We start from the raw sequence: 20,961 nt of genomic DNA, 5'->3' as shown, positions 1-20,961 counted from the left end.
CCATGGGGGCCATCGGTGACCGGCACTTAACTTGGCGGTGACGCCATGGGGGCCACCGGTGACCGGCGCGCCCAAATTGATAGAAATATATGTAATGTTGCGACGGCAACACCGAAGGTCGAACGTCCCTGGCCATCCCTTCAGCAATGAAGCGATATACGTGCGACACTAAAAAATGCACCCAAACGAAAATACCCTTCGACCCGACGAACGGACAACACGACTCATAAATTCCATATTTCCCAAAACGGAAAATTTACAACCCGAACTTTCGAACAGTTTCCCACTCCTCATTTCAAGTTTCTTCCGACACACCCATCTCCAATCAAAAACGCTTCATTTCCTCCACCAAAGCCCACCATACACCAATCAACAGAATTGTTAGAACCACCAGAATTGTCAGAACCACCAGAACTGTTAGAACGGTCAGAACTCGTAGATCTCTAAGAACGCAGATAACGCATCGCTAAGACCATAGCTGTACTATAATATTAAAGTGTACATAAAAGCAACCAGCGACTTCGTTCAACGTAATTCCATTTGGAAACATCGCGCACATACATGTAATTTAACCACTTGCGCTGGCAAAAAATTCACCGACGCGTGTACCAGAACGGTCCAGTGTAACTTGTTGGGAGGCGTCACAGAAATCGGAAAAAGATTTATATTTTCTAAACTAATTTATTTTCCATTTTAGAATATGGGTTAAATATTGACAATTGTGCGCTATGCTGTGCAATGATAATTTGTGCTCTGGCAAACAATCCCACCCGACGTGCCATGCACGTCGATTGTTTCTGTGACAATCGCATGACGACGTACATACCACGTTGTTGGCGATTCTGTGACAAAAGCATTACGACGTGCGTGGCACGTCTTTCCAGCGCAAGTGGTTAAAACAAATGTCAATATCTAAAATTTTGTATTATTACCATCGTCAATTCAGACAGTGACCTCTGTCGCAATTAACATGTCAAACATGGTTATACACTGTAACCTATCTATTGCAGATAATATTTCAACGTTAAATGTGTATCGCATAAAAGAAAATTCATCGTGGCGCCACGGACAATTTCTGTAAAACCGGCGTGGCATTCAACGTGTTAAATATTTTTTTTATTCCAAGTAATAGGACAATTTTTAAAAAAGTATTTTAGTCATCGTACAGTAAACTAGCCCCATTAAAATTTGCAGAAAAATTCGAGTTGTTTTAAAAAATGTATACCGTTTTAAGACTGTTATGTACAAGCAGGCACCAGGTGAATGCTCATAAAAAAAAGAACATAAAAAAGATATACAGTAACTTTTTGTGTTCGGAACCTAGTTTTCGAGATAATCGAATCCCAAACGAAAAAAGGACATTATTCTATATTTTCTTCATACCTTTGATTAAAAATTCCCTTTTGTCCCCTTGTACATAACGTTCAGGAACACCCTATACAATGTCTCATCGTACAATATTAACTCTTTGCACGCGAGTGGTGACTCTGAGGCACCATTAAAATTGTTACATCACGCTTCAAGATAACTTTTATATTATAAAAGTTTAGGTGTAAACAATTGTTAAAAGTCTAATTGTTGTACGAGTCACAAGACTAAATTTCATATGCATAAATATTCATATAAATTCATATTTCATATGCGCTTTGTCATATAAAATGGAAATACCATAAGTCAGACAAATTAATTTAGATTTACAGTTAAAACGGCTTCAAGTGCAAAGGGTTAAAAAGTTGTTTTCGGTAAGTTTTCAGGGTGAATGCCCCGCGGTACGCCATCATTTTCACGACGTAGCCTCTCCGTGCCGTTTACCGTTAGCACTCAAATTGCACAATGACCCCAGACCGATCTTTTGCAACGAAATTCGCCGACGGACTCGTGCAAACCGAACGAAATACCCCAATACTTTCCTCGCCACTCTTGCCCCCCTCCCCTCCGCCAGCCGTCATTTTAAGCTTGCGAGAAATAATTTTCTTAAACTGCGCCACAGCGTCTAGTCACGATCTATGCTCCGGACACGGCTCCTTCCAACAGGTCTAACCTGTCATCACATTATTTCCGTAACTCTCGCGTATTTTCCCCATTAACCCCTTGCAGCACACTGGGTCATATTGTGTGTTACGCTCCAATTTTTCAGTCTGTTCCATTCGACGTGGTCACTTGTATTTTAACCCTAGAAAGATAACCATATGACAACGTACGTAAAAGATAACCATACGCTTCAGAGGCGCATGCTTTTCTAAGGCGTCAATTTTATACTAACAATGGATATTTATTTAAGTTAATCTAGTCATTTTAAAGGTTTGGCATTATTGTAAAAATAAAATGCATTTATATTATATTTTTTTATATTTTAAGTAATTTTAAACTTAAATCACTAGACCTCTATGAAAAATTAACAAAAATCAACAGTCTTCGGTTTATGGGAACAAATCCCGTAAAATATCACAAAAAATAGTGTTTTATCCTTACAAACTAGTAGACTATAATATAATCAGTGTAAAAAAAACTATAATATTATAAAAAATTTCTTTAGAGACAGTCATGACAAACGTCTTTCTTGTGTTCACCACAAACTGTCTTTTTGCATTTGGCACAGGTCACCTTTGACATTCTTTTCTTTTTAGACGTGCAAAGACTGCAATAACGCCTTTTTTTGGCTGAGGGTTCTTCTTCATCATCTGTGGAAGCCTGTACAGCAGATTTTGGAAGAATATTTTCAATGTTGCTTCGCACATGCCTTGGCAAAGTGGGTGCTTCCAGTCTTTGCGTCATCCACGGTGCAGTCAGTTGTTTATTTCGCAGGCGCCTCTGCGACGTAGGTTATCTTTCTCGGGTTAATTCTGTTGAAAGAACTTCTTTGGAAGAACTTTGGTGGCAAGTGAGTTCTTGAGAACATTAGTGTCTAATACAGAGTGATCCGTTTAACTGGACTCGGTGATTGAAGTTATCAAAAACGTGTTCTCACAAAAAGTTGTTTGGTATAGAGGGGGACGTTGGACGGACGTTAGATAATACAGCAGCGTTTGTTGAGACGAATTCAATGACCTACCACATGGTATTCCATGTAGTAAAATGACGTAAGTGGAATGCATATGAGACGGCTGAACGCAAGTCGCTAGGAAATCTCGGATCACTTCACTCCCTTTTATGTTTCTAAGCTCATGCTTTTAGTTTCTTATAATATCATGTGATATGCGATTGTATTCGTCCGAACAAACGCTGCTATATTATGAATAAAAAAAATACAGGGTCCCATTTCAAAATATTAATTTGATTTCAATATTACCCCTACCACTACACCTGCAGGAATATTTTTGTTTATACCTATTGGATTATTTTCTCTCTTTTGAATACTCAGAAGTTTTTCCTTCTAGCATATAAGTTACAAAAACGAATCGACGCCGAGAGTCTCGCCAGAGTACCATTAGATAAACAATGATTTCATATGTATATAGAACAGAGTGCTCTTTATCTTTAGGTGACGTTTTTGGTTTCGTCTTTGTGAATAGTCTTCAGTCTCCTGGAGCAATCAGGAGAGTAAAGACGGTCCTTCCTCGTACATCAAATTAATAAACTAAAAGGGATAAGTTTAATTCACTGCGTTTTACTTTTATTTATCTACCCATTTCCAATAATACCATATAACGTCCAGTTAAACGGATCATCCTGTACATATGTGTATATATGTTATACCTGACATATGTTTATATATATAAATGTATATTTTATATTATATATTAGGTTGGGGAAAAAGAAATCCATTATTTTTGCATGAAATTCAAGACTTTATTTAAGATGTTTCGGATTGTCCAATTTGGGTCAAATATGCACCGTTTTGTTGTATAATTTGTTGCCATTTTAAAGGTAGCTTCATTATGCTTCTCACATAGAAGTCTTGGTCCTTATTGGCGAAAAACTCTAGTAATCGATTTTCACAATATTCTTTTGATCCCAATTTCTTATCACTCAGGAAGTTTTGCAATGCGAGAAAAAGGTGGTAATCGCTTGGTGCCAGGTCCGGACTATATGGTGGATGCATTAAAACTTCCCAACCAAGCTCCCGGTGTTTCTGGCGAGTCACTACAGACATGTGTGGCCTTGCGTTGTCCTGATGGAACACAACACCTCTTCTGTTGGCCAATTTTGGCCATTTCTGGTCAATCGCTAGCTTCAAACGGTCCAGTTGTTGACAGTGGAGATCTGAATTTAGTGTTTGGTCATACGGAAGCAACTCATAATAAATGATTCCTTTCAAGTCCCATCAAATACACAGTAAAACCTCCCTGGCCGTTAGTTCTGGTTTGGCCACCGTTTGAGCTGGTTCACCACACTTTGACCATGATCGTCTTCGCACAATATTGTCGTATGTGACCCATTTCTCATCCCCAGTCACCATTCGTTTAAGAAATGGGTCGATTTCATTCCGTTTGGCCAAGGCTACGCAGATGGAAATTCGATCCATCATGTTTTTTGGTGTTAATTGGTGTGGCACCCAAACATCGAGCTTCTTTTTGTATCCAGCTTTGCGCAAATGGTTTAAAACTGTTTTATAGTCGATCTTTAGCTCCTGGGCGATGCTACGACTACTAACATGCCGGTCAACTTCGATTATTTCTGTGATTTTATCGACATTTTCCGCCTGTGCGAGGGGCATCTTTAAAATCAAAAATGCCTGAACGGAATCGACGAAACCAAAATTGCACGTGATTAGCTGTTACAGTATCGGCACCATAAACACCATTCACAATTTCAGCGGCCTGGCTTGCATTTTCGCCTTTATCAAAGAAAAACTACAAAATATACCGAATTTTCTCTTTGTTGACTTCCATATTTAACACCCTGTAACTCACAACTGAATGGACCAAACGAAAAACTGCAAAAGGATTTTTTTAGTGCGAAATGTCACCTTTTCAACGAGCATAAATCTAAAATTGTTTGATCGATACATTACGAGATATCGATCACTATAGCCATCTATCGAAAAAATAATGGATTTCTTTTTCCCCAACCTAATATGTTTTATGTTTTTATATACAATATATATGTAGTTGAAATCATGTATTTTAGACCCTATTTGGTATAATACTCTTTTTATGTAGAATACTTTTTAATATAATACGTCTTCCTGGAAGCTATGCAACTACTATCTGAAATTTCGTCGTGGTTTGGTTTTGCATGAGTCGGATGGCGATTGTTCTGATTGGTTTGAAGATCTGTCTGAAATTGTCTTAACAGCCGAAATGAGAAACTGTCACTAAACCCACGTCTTTTGCTTCGAAGAACAATGAATAAATAAAAAAATAATTTTCAATTACATGTATAATTCGAACTACAGTAATTTCTCCCTAATACGCACTCAGATTGCGCAGAAAAACGGACAATTTGGGAAGAGGAGATACGATTATTCGATCTTGCGTCTCGTTTTGATAGTTGTTGAGAATCGGTAACTATAAAAATGAGACGCAAGGCTCGAATAATTGTATCTCGTCTTCTCAAATTATCCATTTTCGTGTGCAATCTGAGCGCGAATTAGGGAGAATTTACTGTATCACGTACTATCTGAAACTCAATATTAGTACCACCTAAAATTCATGTTTACATCCGATTTATGACAAAGAAATCAACCACATTATAGAGTAAATAAGAAGGACCAATTTTTGTCTGCTAGAAAATGAAAGTTTTGACCAGCGAAAATAAACCAATGTTCCTTTTGTTTCCGTATTAAACCTAGCATCATTTTTAAACGTGTAAACTGAAATTACTAAAGAATAAAGCGTCCTTAGAAAGGAAATTGAGGGAATCAGAAGGTATTAGACTTGATTGCTTGTTCGTGTGTTTTTGGAACACCAGAAACGTAAAAATAGTGGTCCCGTATTTCAGTGGGCTAATGTAAACAAGTTAAACAGCGTCGACTAAGAAAGCCAACGCGTAAACAATTTTCCCTTGGTTCTGATCGAGTCAGAAAGGTTTATTGAAATAATGATCAATTTGTTGCGGCGGACTGCAATTATCAAGGCTCCTTCAACCAGCGAGACGTCAGTTTCGGATGGGCGATTTATCTCGCAAACACAGATCCGCGCAGCGATTGCGTTCCATCCATCTTCGTCCGTGAGTTGAACTTCTCATGACCGACGGTGCGATCTTCATCGCGTTATCGCATGCAACTTACGTCGACGTCGAGAGATCGGACCCCGGCTCGTCGTTCCTCTTTATCTGCGAATCAGATTGTGCGCCACGGACTCTTTCGCACACGCTTTGAGCATCGCTTTAGTCTCGCTTACAAAGCGAGTGTCGCGACTGACGCGCATTAGGTGACTGACAGACGGTGCTTCTGTCGCCGCGTATAGTTCCGACTGATCGAGCAGGGAATTTCAATTTTCCGGAAAACTATGAGACGCAGAACGAGCCACGCAATTATACTGAACAATGGGGACTCTGATTAACATTCAGAAACCTTTATATTTATTTATATATTATATATTATATTATATGTTTATATATATTTTTTATATTATATATTATATTATATGTTTATATATATATTTTTTATATTATATATATATTATATATTATATTGTATAAACATATAATATAATATATATATATATATATATATATATATATATATATATATATATATATATTATATTATATTATATATTATATTGTATAAACATATAATATAATATATATATATATATATATTATATTATATTATATGTTTATATACAGTTGTTTCTTACATGGAATTATCGCATGAACTTTTCTGAAAAACAGGAAGTTTAATGTGATATTTAGATTCAGTTAATAACTTACATTCTGTAAATCTTTCTAGTGTTTCGACTTGCACCAACTCGTTTCTGTCATAAATGAGTGAAATTCGCAGTCCAGTCATTTTAGAAATGTATTAGTTTGTTTAAGTCATAGTTACAGTAATAAATATATAGTGCGTATAGATTTACGATAACAATTAATATATGAAATACGAAACCGTAAAGCTGTAACAAGTTTATCATTAGAAAATTTGTATCATAGTAAGTCCATAGTAAATATATCCAAAATATGGCATTTTTATAAAAACTCTTACTTCATAGTTTCTTAAACGGGTGAAACTCGTTAATTTATTAAAGTATGTGTTAAGGATTTTTAATTACCACGGGGCGACTGTAATTGAGCCATGTTAATTGAGTCAGCTTACCGAGATGTAGTAGTTCCTTGTCTCTGTATTTCTGTCCTGTGTCGGTCCACTCTCATTTCCATTTCCATGTCTATTTGTGCAACCAGATTCCATCTGCTTCTCTTTACGAGGCGCACACGCACAGCTTCTCGTTTACTTCTTCTGAGATCCTGTTCATTTACCTCTAGCACGTAAACTTTGATCTCCGGAGTAATTCGATTCGAGTCAATTAGTCCGGCAGTATCATTGAAGATTATTTTGACTTTTGACGCAATAATTTAAAAAAAAAGAAAAAATGAAAAAATAATTGAAAAAAGAAATGAAGATTTTAAGCTAATACGCTTATATTTGTTTTTACAAAAAGTGTTCCTAATGAACGAATCGTGTTGTTGAATATGTAAAATCATATTCTTTGAGAACAAATTGATGTATAGACAATTGAAATGCTGCACATCAAATTTATTAATTAATACTTAATTAATTAACAGATAGTAATTTCTGTTCCAAGCCCGCGTGTTCAATGAACACAATTCCAACTATTTGCAGCTTCATTTTATAGCGTTTGCATAGATAAGTGCAGTATCAAATTTACGATTTTCGTCATTACAGCTGTGTTTACTTACAATTAGTGCTTAATCAGAGAAATGCTTGGTTTCTTGCAGACTCTTAAGCTTATTGAACTTATTTCACGTATGTCAGCACTTGATACAGATAATCACCGAGTAAGAATTTATACACTCTATTAAGAACTTTATTGGGTTAAGTGCAACGTGCAAGTGATAAACTGCATCGTTTTCTTTTATTTCTTTGATTTATGTGCAGTACTCGAGGCTCGAATCTCGCGGTCTAATATGCGCCGTTCACGTTTCACACTGGGACGTTGTAGCAAACCGATGAACAAAATAAATAGCATCTGCAGAATTTGATAGACGACTGTGTATGTAACGTTCCGCAACCGAAACCTAAACCAAACCTAACCCAAATCCGCTGTAGAACCGAACAAATAATGATGCAGAAATTATACGTAGACACAAAATGTTCCGAATTTCGTGTTGCGTGATTTGCGAGTTATTTTCGAGTTCCATCCGACGTGTCACGTAAGAGGTGGGGAACATGCTTCTAAATTGATGTGCGCGTTGTTTCTCACGAGGGAGAATGAAACATGTTCGCAGAAGTCGGAAAAAGCGGATTCGCCTGCCACTGCCGGCCCCATACATTCTCAACTTTTCTTCGAATTATCAACATGAAAATTTTCATAAAATTATCAGAATATTTACATCGTTCTTTTTCGGTACTTTTTTTTACCACACCGGTGTCCACAAAAGACACGCAAATTTAGAAAAATACCGTTTGTACGCTTTTCAATCGCCACCTTAACCAGGTCAAACTTGATTGAATTCTGCAAATAAATTTTTACTTTCCTTTATATTCTCACATTAATTATTGTATCCATTCGTGTAATAACATTAAAAAGATTACATTATACTGCAGTTTCCAAAGACATGCGCGTATTTTCTTGGTCGATTCCGTATAACCTAGTGGTTTTGCGAACACCATAAGAGGCTTAATGAAATGACAAAGTTTAGATTGTGTAATAGATTGTAATAAAGATTAGTCTTCAAGTTTGTGGAAACATTTGTGTGGCGAAGTATGTATTAACTTTCTGAAATTCCTCGAAAATTATCGCAGAAAATAGGCACAGTAATATTTTATAAGCGTCTTGGAACGATACGTTACGCAGCAGCTCATGGATTATGTCGGGCATGTCGCGCACCATTAAACGTGCTATAGCAGAATGTAGCAGAATGTTACTTGGGGAAGTATATTAAATTGTGTAAAACAATCCAGAATTAGATTTCTACGTGAAAACGGCAGCCGTGAGGGATGCACCCCCCGTGTCACCCGAATGTCGCGCGTTTCCACTGTCAGGTAGCACGGCGAATTTACGACACAATTTCATAAAAATTTCAGCATTGCTCATGACTTGGGCATTACGACTTTAATCATGCATCAGCTGCCTGCGTCATTTTATTGTGAGCATAAAGTTTAAAGACGATCGCACCAGACGGCACGGAATTTAATTAAACCTACAAAAGCTTGCATCGGCAATATTAATTCAAATATTTGTTTTATGAATTTTATAAAGGCCCGCTGTTCGTTCGTCAAGAATTCGATAGTTCGAGAAATAATTAACCTCTTAGCTGTGGACAACGCGTATACACGTCGTAAAAGAATGACAATTTTACATCTTACAACAACGATATATCTGCTACGATTTAGATTAAAATGCTCGTGTAATATATTCATCAATTTCGCGCATTTTAAAATAATTCTAGAACAACCTGCCGAAAGAAACTGCACCCATCGTGATCGATGAAACGCGTAAAAAATTGATCTCAAAAATAGATCGACGCAGCTAAGCAATTAAGGTAAAATAGTTCGTCCGGTCGAGACATTAAATCTTTTCTCGCGGCGATTTTTACGAGTCCCAATCATTGCTCGGATCCAATGAACCGTGCAAAGCGTGATTTGCAAATACGATGCAAATGCATAGGATATAGTATTATTGCTTGATCTGTTAAGCAACGGGAAAAGAAAGAACGGCTACGAAATGATTCGGCGATTGGCTGGAGTCTAGACTCGGGGCCGGAGGGTCCGCGCTACCAAAGGAAATTCGCAGGTCCGCCGGGACCGAGAATTTCCCGTGCAATTTCTCGCATAACTGACCGACGCGCGATGTTTCATTTTTCGTAGTAGCCGTCTAGGAGCGCGTCATTGACAGAATTAGCTCCGACCCAAACTTTCTTGCCGGACTGTACGAGATCACGTTCGACTATCCGGATTCTCCCGGTATCTGATGCAATTCCCACTGACGAGTGCCACTTGCAACTTTTGCACACTGTTGCAAAAGCGCGCGCCGCGTCTATGTGCACGACACGTGCGGTCGCGATAAAGGCCGCGGTAGATAGTAACGCCGATGAAGATTGCGAGCTGCCAGGACCGTACGCATTCCTAGATTCCTAGGTCCCGTTAGATCTTCTTTTACCTATCTATTTAACCCAAAAAAAAAAAACGTTTCTTTGCGCATCTATGTCAACTGAAGGAGCATCGTTCGTCTATCCATATTGCCGATCAAATTTTCATTTTTTTTTATGTTGGTGCACACATTGTTTCATAGAACGTTGCAGGTGAAACGATAGAACAGTAAATTTTTTCAATAACTTTTTTCTATCAATTTCAGGATTCTTCAAGATTGTAATTTGTTTCCAAATGTTAACAGCAAATTTGAAGATTCGTTTTCATCGCTAAAAGTGCAACCTGGAAGATAGAACATCCCAAAAATATAAGGCTCGAAATAGTATAATAACTCAAAACTGATTTAATCTTTACCGATGCGACACGTTTCGAAGTTGCGCCACCTTGATTAAAAGCTAGGCCTGTGTACCAGTTTCCGCGAAGCCAATTATTGAAGCAGCTGGTTAAAATGCGACAGGTAGGTAACACGATTAGACCTATACTTTGTTACTTGTGTTCTTTGAATTTTAAATTGGTGCAGTAGAACCTGGGTTATTTCTCTATTCGCCAAATATATGTGTAACAGTTAAATAATTCCGTATAAGGCAATTCAGATTCAATAATTAATTGTTCCATTGTACGAACTCATATCCAATAATTAATTGTTCCATCACTCCCATGAACCATTAATCACTCTTCTTAGTCTGGATAATCGAGGAGTAGGATATTATAGAAGATCTCGAGGTGATAGAACGCGTAGATCGTGCATACAGATTATGCACGAACTAATGGTTTACAAACTAGCGTCTTGATGCACATAAAACTGTTGCCAATTCCTCGTGTCGCTACAAGCGAATGCTGAACTTTATTAGCAGCATGATTTTTCAGCTATGCAAAATCCGATTATGTATTATGCAAGCGTCAGCATGTTCTTTCTATGCAAAGAAAGTGTGACAACGTATCTCGATATTGTCCGACTGGTACAAGTTGTTCTTGTTAATCAGTTCTACGAATCGAGGTGACTGTACATCGGTTGGAGTAACGTTCCTGGGAGTGACAGTAAGCCTTAAAAAGCATTAAAAACAATGGGGTCTGATAGAACAATGGATTTCAGGTTGCAAAGAGTGCCAGCTAAGAAAGCTAATTTAAACAGACTAGAACTTTTTGTGTTTCTAGACAAACGTAAGAGATCTTTGAAAATGCTCGGCGTAACTAAAATATTCTTTGAAAAAATGTGAAATTTATTACAAAAATGAACTACGACAATTCTTATTTTGTATTATCCGACGAAAATGATCTCTAGTTGTATTAGTGTGTACATCGAACCTTGTTGTTTTCATATATTTTGACGGAAGCAGTAACAATGAATTTAAATAATTAAATAAAAATACGTCTCGTTATCTATTTCTATCTACGATTTTCTTTACGTACTGGAACTGAATATTAATTTAATTAAATACCGTTTGTCTTTGATGATCATTAGTTATTTAAATGATTCTATTAAATTCATACAAATTATCCGTATTAGCAATGCGGATCGTAATTATTTTGCCCTTCGTATAATTTGTATGAATTAATATTTTTGTATAAATTATTTTAGAAGGATTATTAACGAATAATCCTTCTAAAATAATTTTCGAAAAGCTATCGGAAAATTGTAAACGCGCGTTGAACTGTTGACTTCGGCAGTTTAGAGCAGCAATTTGTGGCAAAGTAATATTACAAATGCTGATAAACCATTCACCTCACTGTGTTGCGGTGAAGCACGCGTCCTTGAGTTAACAAAAGAAGAAATCGACGCAAAATGACTACGAATTGCAGAAAAAGGAATACAAAATGCGAACCTGTTCGTCCACGTGTCCACATGAATTGCACACGTTCACCGCCCTGGCCGATGTGCTCCTTTGACACTCGGATGATTACTATACGGCAACGAGCGGCCTAATTAATTGCGACGCGATCGTATCGTACGCCATTATTTCGTCGCAACACTCGCAACCGACCGGGGTTACAAATCCTTACCCCAATGATCGGCTTAACGTACGCAATGAACGAATTGATCACCAACGTTGAGATATCTCATCGTCGAACGTTACGTAACCGCATAATAGAAATCGCAACATTGAAATACAACGTGTGAGAAAACTGTACATTAGTGCAATTTACATTTCTTAGAATTTCTTTACACTAGAATTATATACAAATTGTATTTGCCGGAAAAAATGAAGCGAAACGATCGCGTTCAGAAAAATGTCGATAGTTAACGAATATATTCAGAAGTGACTCGTCACACGATAAGCAATAAGAACCCCGTTTGAAAGTGCTAAACCTTGATCATCTTATATTGCGGTGTTATCTAAAAAAATGTAGTGTTTAAATTATTATTGTCTCTTGAGTAGTACCGATGAAGAAAAAACATTTACTATGTAATGATAAGAGCAGGGAAAAATAATGGAATGGTAAAAGCAAGTTTACATATGTAAGTTTACAAATTGTTAGCGATATATTTCTATGTACAACGATAAGAGCGTTGACACATAACGACTCAATGTTAGCGCATTTTTAGCACACACGATACAACATACTTCCAAAGTATCTTTATGTATGCAGTGCTGTTCAAAAACAGTAAGATTATTTATTCATCAAAAAGTGATTGAAAGTTTACTGATTGAGCGAAACAAATTTTTAATGGAACCAGAAAAGAAGTACCATTTTCATTTATTAAGCTGTAAAACTTCGTGATTGTAGATTTTTAGACGATAATTTAGTTTCTCAGGAAGGAGAATTGTTTTCATTTAGAATAGACTACTTTAAAATTCTCAGGAAGCTATTCATTAATAATTTATAGCGAGAACGAGGAGAAACACGAAGAGAACAGAAAAAGAGCAGCGAATAATATTATTCTTACAACTTGAGCACAAATGTTCTCCTTGGATAATGACGTGCTATATTAGTATATAAATTATAATATTATAAGTACATTTCTTGTTGCATGTTTTGTAATTATGTGATACTGATAAAGCTACGATTGGCGGCGTAAGAGCGTGGCAATACCTTACCTGAATGATAATTTATTAAGGAATGACGATCGCACGGCAATAATACTTTTTAATACTTTTAATTTCATAGAGCTCCGCGTGAAAAGGATGTTTCACATTTTAAAAAATTGATTTATATTTCTACATCATAAACCTCGAATAAGGTAAAGGAATTTTTACTCGATTCTCTCCGTTCTCTATGAATAGGCTTACAAAAATAGATACATATCTGTATATAGATCTGATATAGTGCCAAAGTATCTAAGAGTGCAAAAAAGTGCTGCTGATAATGCTAACTGTAACCGTACTTTTTTGACCCACTATACTCGCGAACGATAGCGCACCAGTTTCTGTAAACTTGAACTACAAAAAGAAGAAAGAAAAACACCACGAACGAGACTGCCCTAATGATTCTTAACGTCTTGTGCATACATTCATAACGGCGACATCGGCATTGTAGTCACGCAACGCCAGTTACTTTGTGCGTTGCAAAGAGATACGCGAATGTGACACGCTCTGTAATCTATGCGATGCGTTCGGAATGCGCTTGACGGAAGTGTTTGGCGCTGTTACATGAGCAACGAAAAAGAACAATCTTCCAAATAACTCGTTAACTGAACGAAATTAAACGTTACAATACAATAGTAGTTATACGTGAACTGCGGAAAATATGAAGGTGCAATTTGCAATAGCAAAAATACTAAAAGAATTTCAGAATAATGATATATATATACTAAAATTGTTAATGAAACAGATCTATTTTTACTTGGTATAATTTTACTTACTCTATATTTACTAATTTCGTGCAGAGAATTGTCACTGTGTACATCAATTTTCCAAATTATATCGACGGCTAGAAACGACCCTGAAAATTTCGTGACACGTTTTGGTTCCGTGCAGCGATCGCGATTGCGTAAAATAAATGAAAAAAATTTTCTTACTATATAACTTTTAATCAAATAAATGTCGTCTGCATTGGAGACAAATCTATCAGCCTCTTAATAATCCAGCTTGAAATTCGAGAAATTCAAAAATACGATATCGCCGAGATACAGTTGGTGTCTTTCGAATGATTGTGGGCCGGCGAGGGAAAGATCGGGGCAAAGAGATGCGACGTTGATCACGGAAAATGCGCGGCACACAACGTCCGCCAGACGTCCATGCTCGTACACGTGCCTACAAATAGAGAGATGTGTATCGACGCAACACCGCTTCCAACACACAGACAAAAAGTGGTTTGACATTGCGTTGCGTAAGTCATTTTTAAACGATAGAAGATACGTCAGTTTAACTTGTGGCAATGAGTCGCGGAAAACTATGCATGCGGCCAGCTCGTTTGCACGTAATCTACGTGCCCAACGCCGACTCGCGACGTACAAAGAAACTTTAATGAACGATTAATTAACGACGCCTGGGGAGCGGCTGGGCCGACGCTAGATTTATTAGCCCGCTGAATTTATCGAGCCGTGGCGGCCTGCGGCGCCCATGTGAGCGTGCCGGCGTATGCTTGAGCAGTACCGGGCGAAATTGCACATTTCATGTGTGCTACCTAAGCGAAACCTGTGAGAATCACACCTTTTTTCATATGCATATTACACGTGATTGATAGGCGCGTACCGGTAATCTAAAAAAAAAGTGGATCGGAACAAGGATCTACTTAGTCAACTTGCAATTTTGTCTGGTTCCTTAATCCTTAATAATAATGTTTAATAATAACAATCCTTAATAATAATCCTTAATAATAATGTTTAATAATCCGGAATTACTATCGAAGCAATGCTGTGATATTTGTTCGACCTATATTTTATCTAACAGATAAAGGCATCTATTTTTCTGAAGTTTATTGACATTGTACAACCAGCAATGGACGAATGAGACTGTTAACCTTCACGAATAAACATTGTTTCTCGTACTTGTAACTTTTAAATCGTTTCGATTTGGTTTCGTTGGTCACGTTGTAAAATTTTAGGTTTAATGGTGTTTTACAGTTTTGGAGAATCATATACTTGTGAGTAGACAATGTAAGGGTGAAATAAATAAGCTAATAATATCTTTTCAATTAGTAAAACACAGTGTGAATGAAATATTAATTTACGAGGCTCGGATTAATAAATGGAAGATGATCGAAATTAAAGCAGGATATCGTATCGTTAGTAAAAACGTGCTTAATTGCCTTATAATTCTTTTCATCTCAAGCATACACGTATACAGTGCATGAAATTCATATCGTAAATTTCCTGATGCTAGTCTCGTTTTCCTATTAACGCCGACGTTTCAATCTTCCAATACAAATACTAACAGGTACAGTGTGATTAATTCATGATCTGTCTGAAGTCCTAGAATGGACATAGTGAAACATTACTCTTCATTTTCTTTCCGTCTCTGTTGCAGTGACTTGATTATCGACCATCTGACAAGTTTTTTCCCAATGTAAAAGTGTTTTCTAGTCTGTATACGTGATTTGTTTAGCAACAGCGTCGCTTAAGGGTAATACTTGCTTCTCAAAGAATATATTTTACTATATATGAAACGTTGCTAATATAAATGTAACTAAATAATTCTCAAGCCCGATAGTTCCCCAAAGTAAAAATAGTTCCATTCGCATGCTACAAATTCTATTATCTATTACAAATGCACGTTTACCGTTGGTTGCCGTATTGATGTCAAGTTGATAACTAGCTGGTTAAAAACAAGTAGTTTTGCGTCCGTCCACTTACCAACCATTTGTAACTCGCATTGCAACAGAGCATCCTTTATGTAATTACAGTGTACAAGAATGCATAATTCAGACCCCACGTTCGTATTTTCGAAGCCGTGACAATCAGCTAACGACCAATACGGTCTTTTAGATTAACTTCGAAGGGAAACGAGTTTGCATGAATTCTTCGAGTAATACATATTGTCGACCCAAGCGTGACAGGCTCATAGAAAATTCATGAAATCAAGCAGAAAAATGCAATCTCACGCGTTTGAATATCGTTTGAATGTTTTAAGCAACAATTATTGTCATTTTCATCGAATGCATTCTCAATATTTATGTACAACCTACGTGAGAAATATGTAATCATACGACGACATATACATACATAATCCGATATCGGGACGTACCGCTGTTGCATTTTAATGTTGTACACGAGTTCGCGAAACTTACTCATCGTCAGGCGACTCTTTGTCAACAAAAAGGTGCGCTACGTTTCAATTTTATTGACGTATGTAACATCAGTTTGCCTTTGGCCGACTTTCTGAAAATAATTGTTAATTTATGTGCCGACGTCGTTTCCTGCAAAGCATTAATAACGATTCGATACCGAGGCTACTTCGCACGCAATTGCACTTGTTTCACTGTATCATTTCCTAACCTATTTTTCATTTTTTTTAAATACTATTGAATTTTTATCTTCTACTACCGTATATATTTTGGAATAATAACTGTCATTAAAGTTCAATCAGTCGTATCGTTTCCTAACCGATTTTTCATTTTTTTTAAATACTATTGAATTTGTATCTTCTACTACCGTATATATTTTGGAATAATAACTGTCATTAAAGTTCAATCAGTCGTATCGTTTCCTAACCGATTTTTCATTTTTTTTAAATACTATTGAATTTTTATCTTCTACTACCGTATATATTTTGGAATAATAACTGTCATTAAAGTTCAATCAGTCGTATCGTTTATAATTTAGGAGAAGCAAAATAAATCGCTCCACGATGTGGATTTGCCACTTATCTCTATCTACAGTTAATTAAATTTAATTATATAAATGGCAAACAATCATTTGCATTTTATTTAACGGCGAGTCGATCATCGAATGGGTGATTAAACATATTCTATCCTATTATGCGGAAGGAGAATAGTAATCTTCCACCCAACGGTTAAAGAATGCTAAAACATAATGGAAACGTCATGCGTAACGATCCGTGGTAAAATTCTACATTTTATACGTAATTGTAAAATCTTATTAAGAATAACAGAACCAGAAAAAAACAATTTTAAATGCCCCTGTGTATCACGAACGGATGTGCCGGGCATTCTCAAGGTAGTTCCAAGGACGTCACAGACAAATTTTCTGTCAGCGATTGTTCTCTTTTACGCACGGATATATGTATACGCAGCATGCACCAAGTTAATGACTACCCGTTCGATAAGCACAATACTCCATTAAATCTTCACGTCAAGTCGATTCACCATTTGCTCTTAAATTGTGTTTCGAAGTCTGCCGGAGAAAACCGTTTCAGTATTAACCAGACTTAAACGATATCTGACTGTTGTCATGTCGGCCATTAGCATAAAACATGTAATAAAAACTAAATAAAAAACTTAAGAAGAATGTTCCTTCAAAAATCATTTAGGGGAAATTCTTCTGGCACTAAAAATATAAAGCATTTTCAATATATAGAAAATTGTGCGCGTTCCTTACACTTTCTCTCTGCATTACAAATTTCATTCATTGTACGCAAGAAATAAAGCGATCAAGAGGAACAGATTTACCAATATGAATCTTCTTCAAACTTTGGTTTAGAATTTCAAATAAACGGATAAGCTTTTACTAGATCGCGCATATACATAACTATCGCGTTATGTGAATTTGTAAGATACGCAAGAACGCGCGTACTAATAAATATAAATACGATAATGGAGACTTTGGTTCGTTTCCGGGCATAATTAATTTTATATTTGTCGAATAAGACACGCTAAATTTTTTCATTCGAAGATAAATAAAATTAAAGAATAAAAAAATTTAATGTCTTATTCGATAAACATAACGTTAGAGTTATGCCCGAAAACGAATCAAAGGCACAGCAATTACCCCACACAGTAACCGACTCCACTATTCTAATATTCTGAATAACAGGAATTTTTTGCTTGGTTGAATGCTCATCAAATTCGGCACAAAAGTGGGAAGTTGCATAAAGATCCGTAATCAGAAGGAAAGCAAAAATTTCCTACAATTATTGCGGTTAATGTTTACTTTGTACAAATATTCGCAGTGACACGCGCAGTTTCCGCAACGATATTTTATAAAACAGCTTTTAAGGCTTATAAGCTTACTTCTCGGTTTTTGTATTATACTTTCGAACCAGCCTTGTTTTATCTACCTCTTTACTGCTGTCTAATAAAGTGTCAGTGCGTCGAAGAACTGTCAACTCTACTTTATCCTCTCACTTGTAACTCAAGCAAGTTCCACAGCAAGCTGATAATGTGCGTGACACTTCGCCGGTCGTCTTTACGGAAGGCTTACAGCATAGCTAATTTTTCTTTACGCGGACTATCGGCGAGCAGGCTGGCATGCCCTACCGCTTAATTACCGGTGCCGCGAACGGGTCGAGGGATTAATTAAAGAAAGACAACGAGTTCCGCCGGCCCGGCGTTCTATAAAAAAGTCACGCAATTAACGTTCACGGTGGAGGAACCGAAGCATCCTGATACGTCATAAACGGACACCTGTCGCTCAGCAAACAGGTTTCCGTTGTTGCCGGCGCCGATGCGAAATTCGTACTGATTTCCATTGGACGATGTTTTCCTGGCGAAAACCGGCTCGGAAATTAGCGAAACAGAGGCGTTTTAAAGCGCATGGTATATGTAGAAGCGAGAGCACGTGATTTTGTGAGCATGGCGACGCGAGCTATTTCGATGCCGGAGAGCCCAGCTTTAATTATACGATACATTTACTTTGTACCTGACAATTTGGAGTAGTTGATGGCTCGCATCGCGGCCGCTCCCGAAGCTTTATCCGAGAATATGATCGGGACAGTAAAGGTTCACCAAGCTAAGCATCATAGCCGTTACGTTGACAGTATAATTGGTATCCCTGGGCAGGTGCAAGTCTTGCGTTTTACACGTTAAAATGCCCTTTGCGGGGCAACAACCGATTATTAAGCTAATTCACAGTTTTGCCGTCCTTAGACCCCATGAATGAAACGTGAGAATCCTCTAGCCCGATGTCTGGTCTGAATTCTGCTGATCAACACTTTTCTTAGGCATCCTTTATCTTGGATTTCCTTTCGCTTACGCATTAGCTCCGTTGCTTTTCCGAACGGTACTGACGGTGAAGCGAAATTTTCATCGATCACACGATCGTCTCATAGGAAAAATGTAAAAAAAGTACGAGAAAACTTTCCTCCAAAATAGAGTCAATTATTGATGTGCTAAAAGGATAATGTCTAATGTATTGTTTATCAGACGACATCGTTCTGAATAGCGTTGCATATGCTTACAATGTCATTTCATTTTGGGAACTGGCATAATGCTGTCTCTGGCACTGAATCGGCAAGAATTAATTTGCATATCACATCGTTGGATTAGTTAATTTACTACTTTTAGTAATTATCTAATTTCCATTACTTAGATCGTATCAAGGATACGTTGGAAGAACAAGTTTCAGACTGTGCTAGTGAAATTCAGTTAATCTCCGAGCTAGTTTCGTATTAGTTACGCTGAGTCTGATCTATTTGATTGACTTGCCATATTAATTCAAATTTGGGTTCCCTCAGACATTCATTTGGAGCAGTTACTTTGCGTTAGTGCAGATCCTATTTAGACAATTTACGTTAATTGACTCGAAACTATTTCCAAGTAATAGTAGAATTTCATTCAACGCAGCTGCCAGCAGAGTTGAAAATTCTCTCGCACACGAAGACCAATATCACGCACTCGCTGAGATTTTATATTTCGAGTCAGCCTTCTCGCGTTATAATACCCATCATGTTTCACCTCGATCAGCCACCGGTGCCATTCGAAGGAAAATTTCCAAGGTTTTTTTTCCCTCGACAAAAGTTCTCTCCACTGAGCAATCGCCATTTACGTATAGACTTTTTCTCCGGGGCTCTCAATCTGTCTCTCTCCCTCTCCCTCCCTCTCCCTCTCTCTCTCTCGTGCACGCTGTCCTCTCTTTGTTTCTGCCCGTTCCTTTTTGCCGCTACGTCCCAAGTCACGTTTTATAGTCCATCGTAATTATAGGTTTGCAACAGTAAGTTATGCGTAAAATTTCTGAACGGGCGAGCGACTGAGGGCAGGAGTAGCAGCAGCAGCTGTAAAAAGGATAACGTTTATCAAGCAAGTGGAATCCCGATATGGCGGTGCGCTCTTCGGGTAATAAGCTCACGACCATTACCATTCATCGTGACCGGTATGTATATACTTGCACGCCATTGATCGATGCGGGACGACGATAGAGACCAGACACCAGCGAAATGCAACTCCGTTAACAGTTTTCGATCGTTTAGAATCCCCCCCACGCAACCCGGGTGCGTCCGAACAGTTAATTATCAAGAGACAACCACCAGTTATTTATGCTCCACCGTGGACTTTTACCCACCAGTTGTACAATTACGCGCTTTTCCGAGCATTCGAACGCAGGATTTTCCGGTTGGCGAACAATTATGTTACGCATGAAGCTTGCTAAGAGAACAATTCGAAGCTGTAGGAGTAGATAGCGTTTAATTAACAACAAATCACTCCGTAACACTGTCTTAGCCATTTATCACGAGACTGAACACCTTATCGCCGTATATTGTCTGTATGTAAACATCGGGAAATAAAATTGCTCATTGACGGGATTGAAAGTTTAATTGTCGCGAATTTCCAAAGAAATGTACAGTTAAGCCGACAAGAAATTATGTAAGTTAATGCATAGTAACTTGTGAGACCGGCGTATACGAGATGTTCGAATCCATAAAGCTTGAAGCGCGCTCATTAATTGACGAATGAAAAATAACACCAGATAG

General features: G+C 37.5%; 2 protein-coding genes and 1 long non-coding RNA gene across 6 annotated transcripts in view; all 3 read right to left on the bottom strand.

Annotated features, from left to right (window-relative positions):
- The window catches only part of dsx (transcription factor doublesex), a 188,303-nt gene that overhangs the window by 73,281 nt on the left and 94,061 nt on the right, over positions 1–20,961 (bottom strand). The gene's annotated exons all lie outside the window — the stretch shown is intronic.
- On the bottom strand, positions 3,254–6,500 carry LOC143263873 (histone-lysine N-methyltransferase SETMAR-like). The gene has a single exon (XM_076528790.1). The coding sequence runs from the start codon at positions 4,655–4,657 to the stop codon at positions 4,265–4,267; it is 393 nt and encodes a 130-aa protein (XP_076384905.1). The 5' UTR covers positions 4,658–6,500; the 3' UTR covers positions 3,254–4,264.
- On the bottom strand, positions 6,766–12,030 carry LOC143263874 (uncharacterized). The gene is made up of 2 exons (XR_013037239.1): positions 7,202–12,030; positions 6,766–7,001 (listed from the first exon to the last, which is right to left on the bottom strand). It is a non-coding gene; the product is annotated as an uncharacterized LOC143263874 (long non-coding RNA).

This window comes from Megalopta genalis, chromosome 2 (assembly GCF_051020955.1).
Source record: "Megalopta genalis isolate 19385.01 chromosome 2, iyMegGena1_principal, whole genome shotgun sequence".
Classification (NCBI taxonomy): Eukaryota; Metazoa; Arthropoda; class Insecta; order Hymenoptera; family Halictidae; genus Megalopta; species Megalopta genalis.
This window is presented reverse-complemented; position numbering and strand designations above follow the sequence as displayed.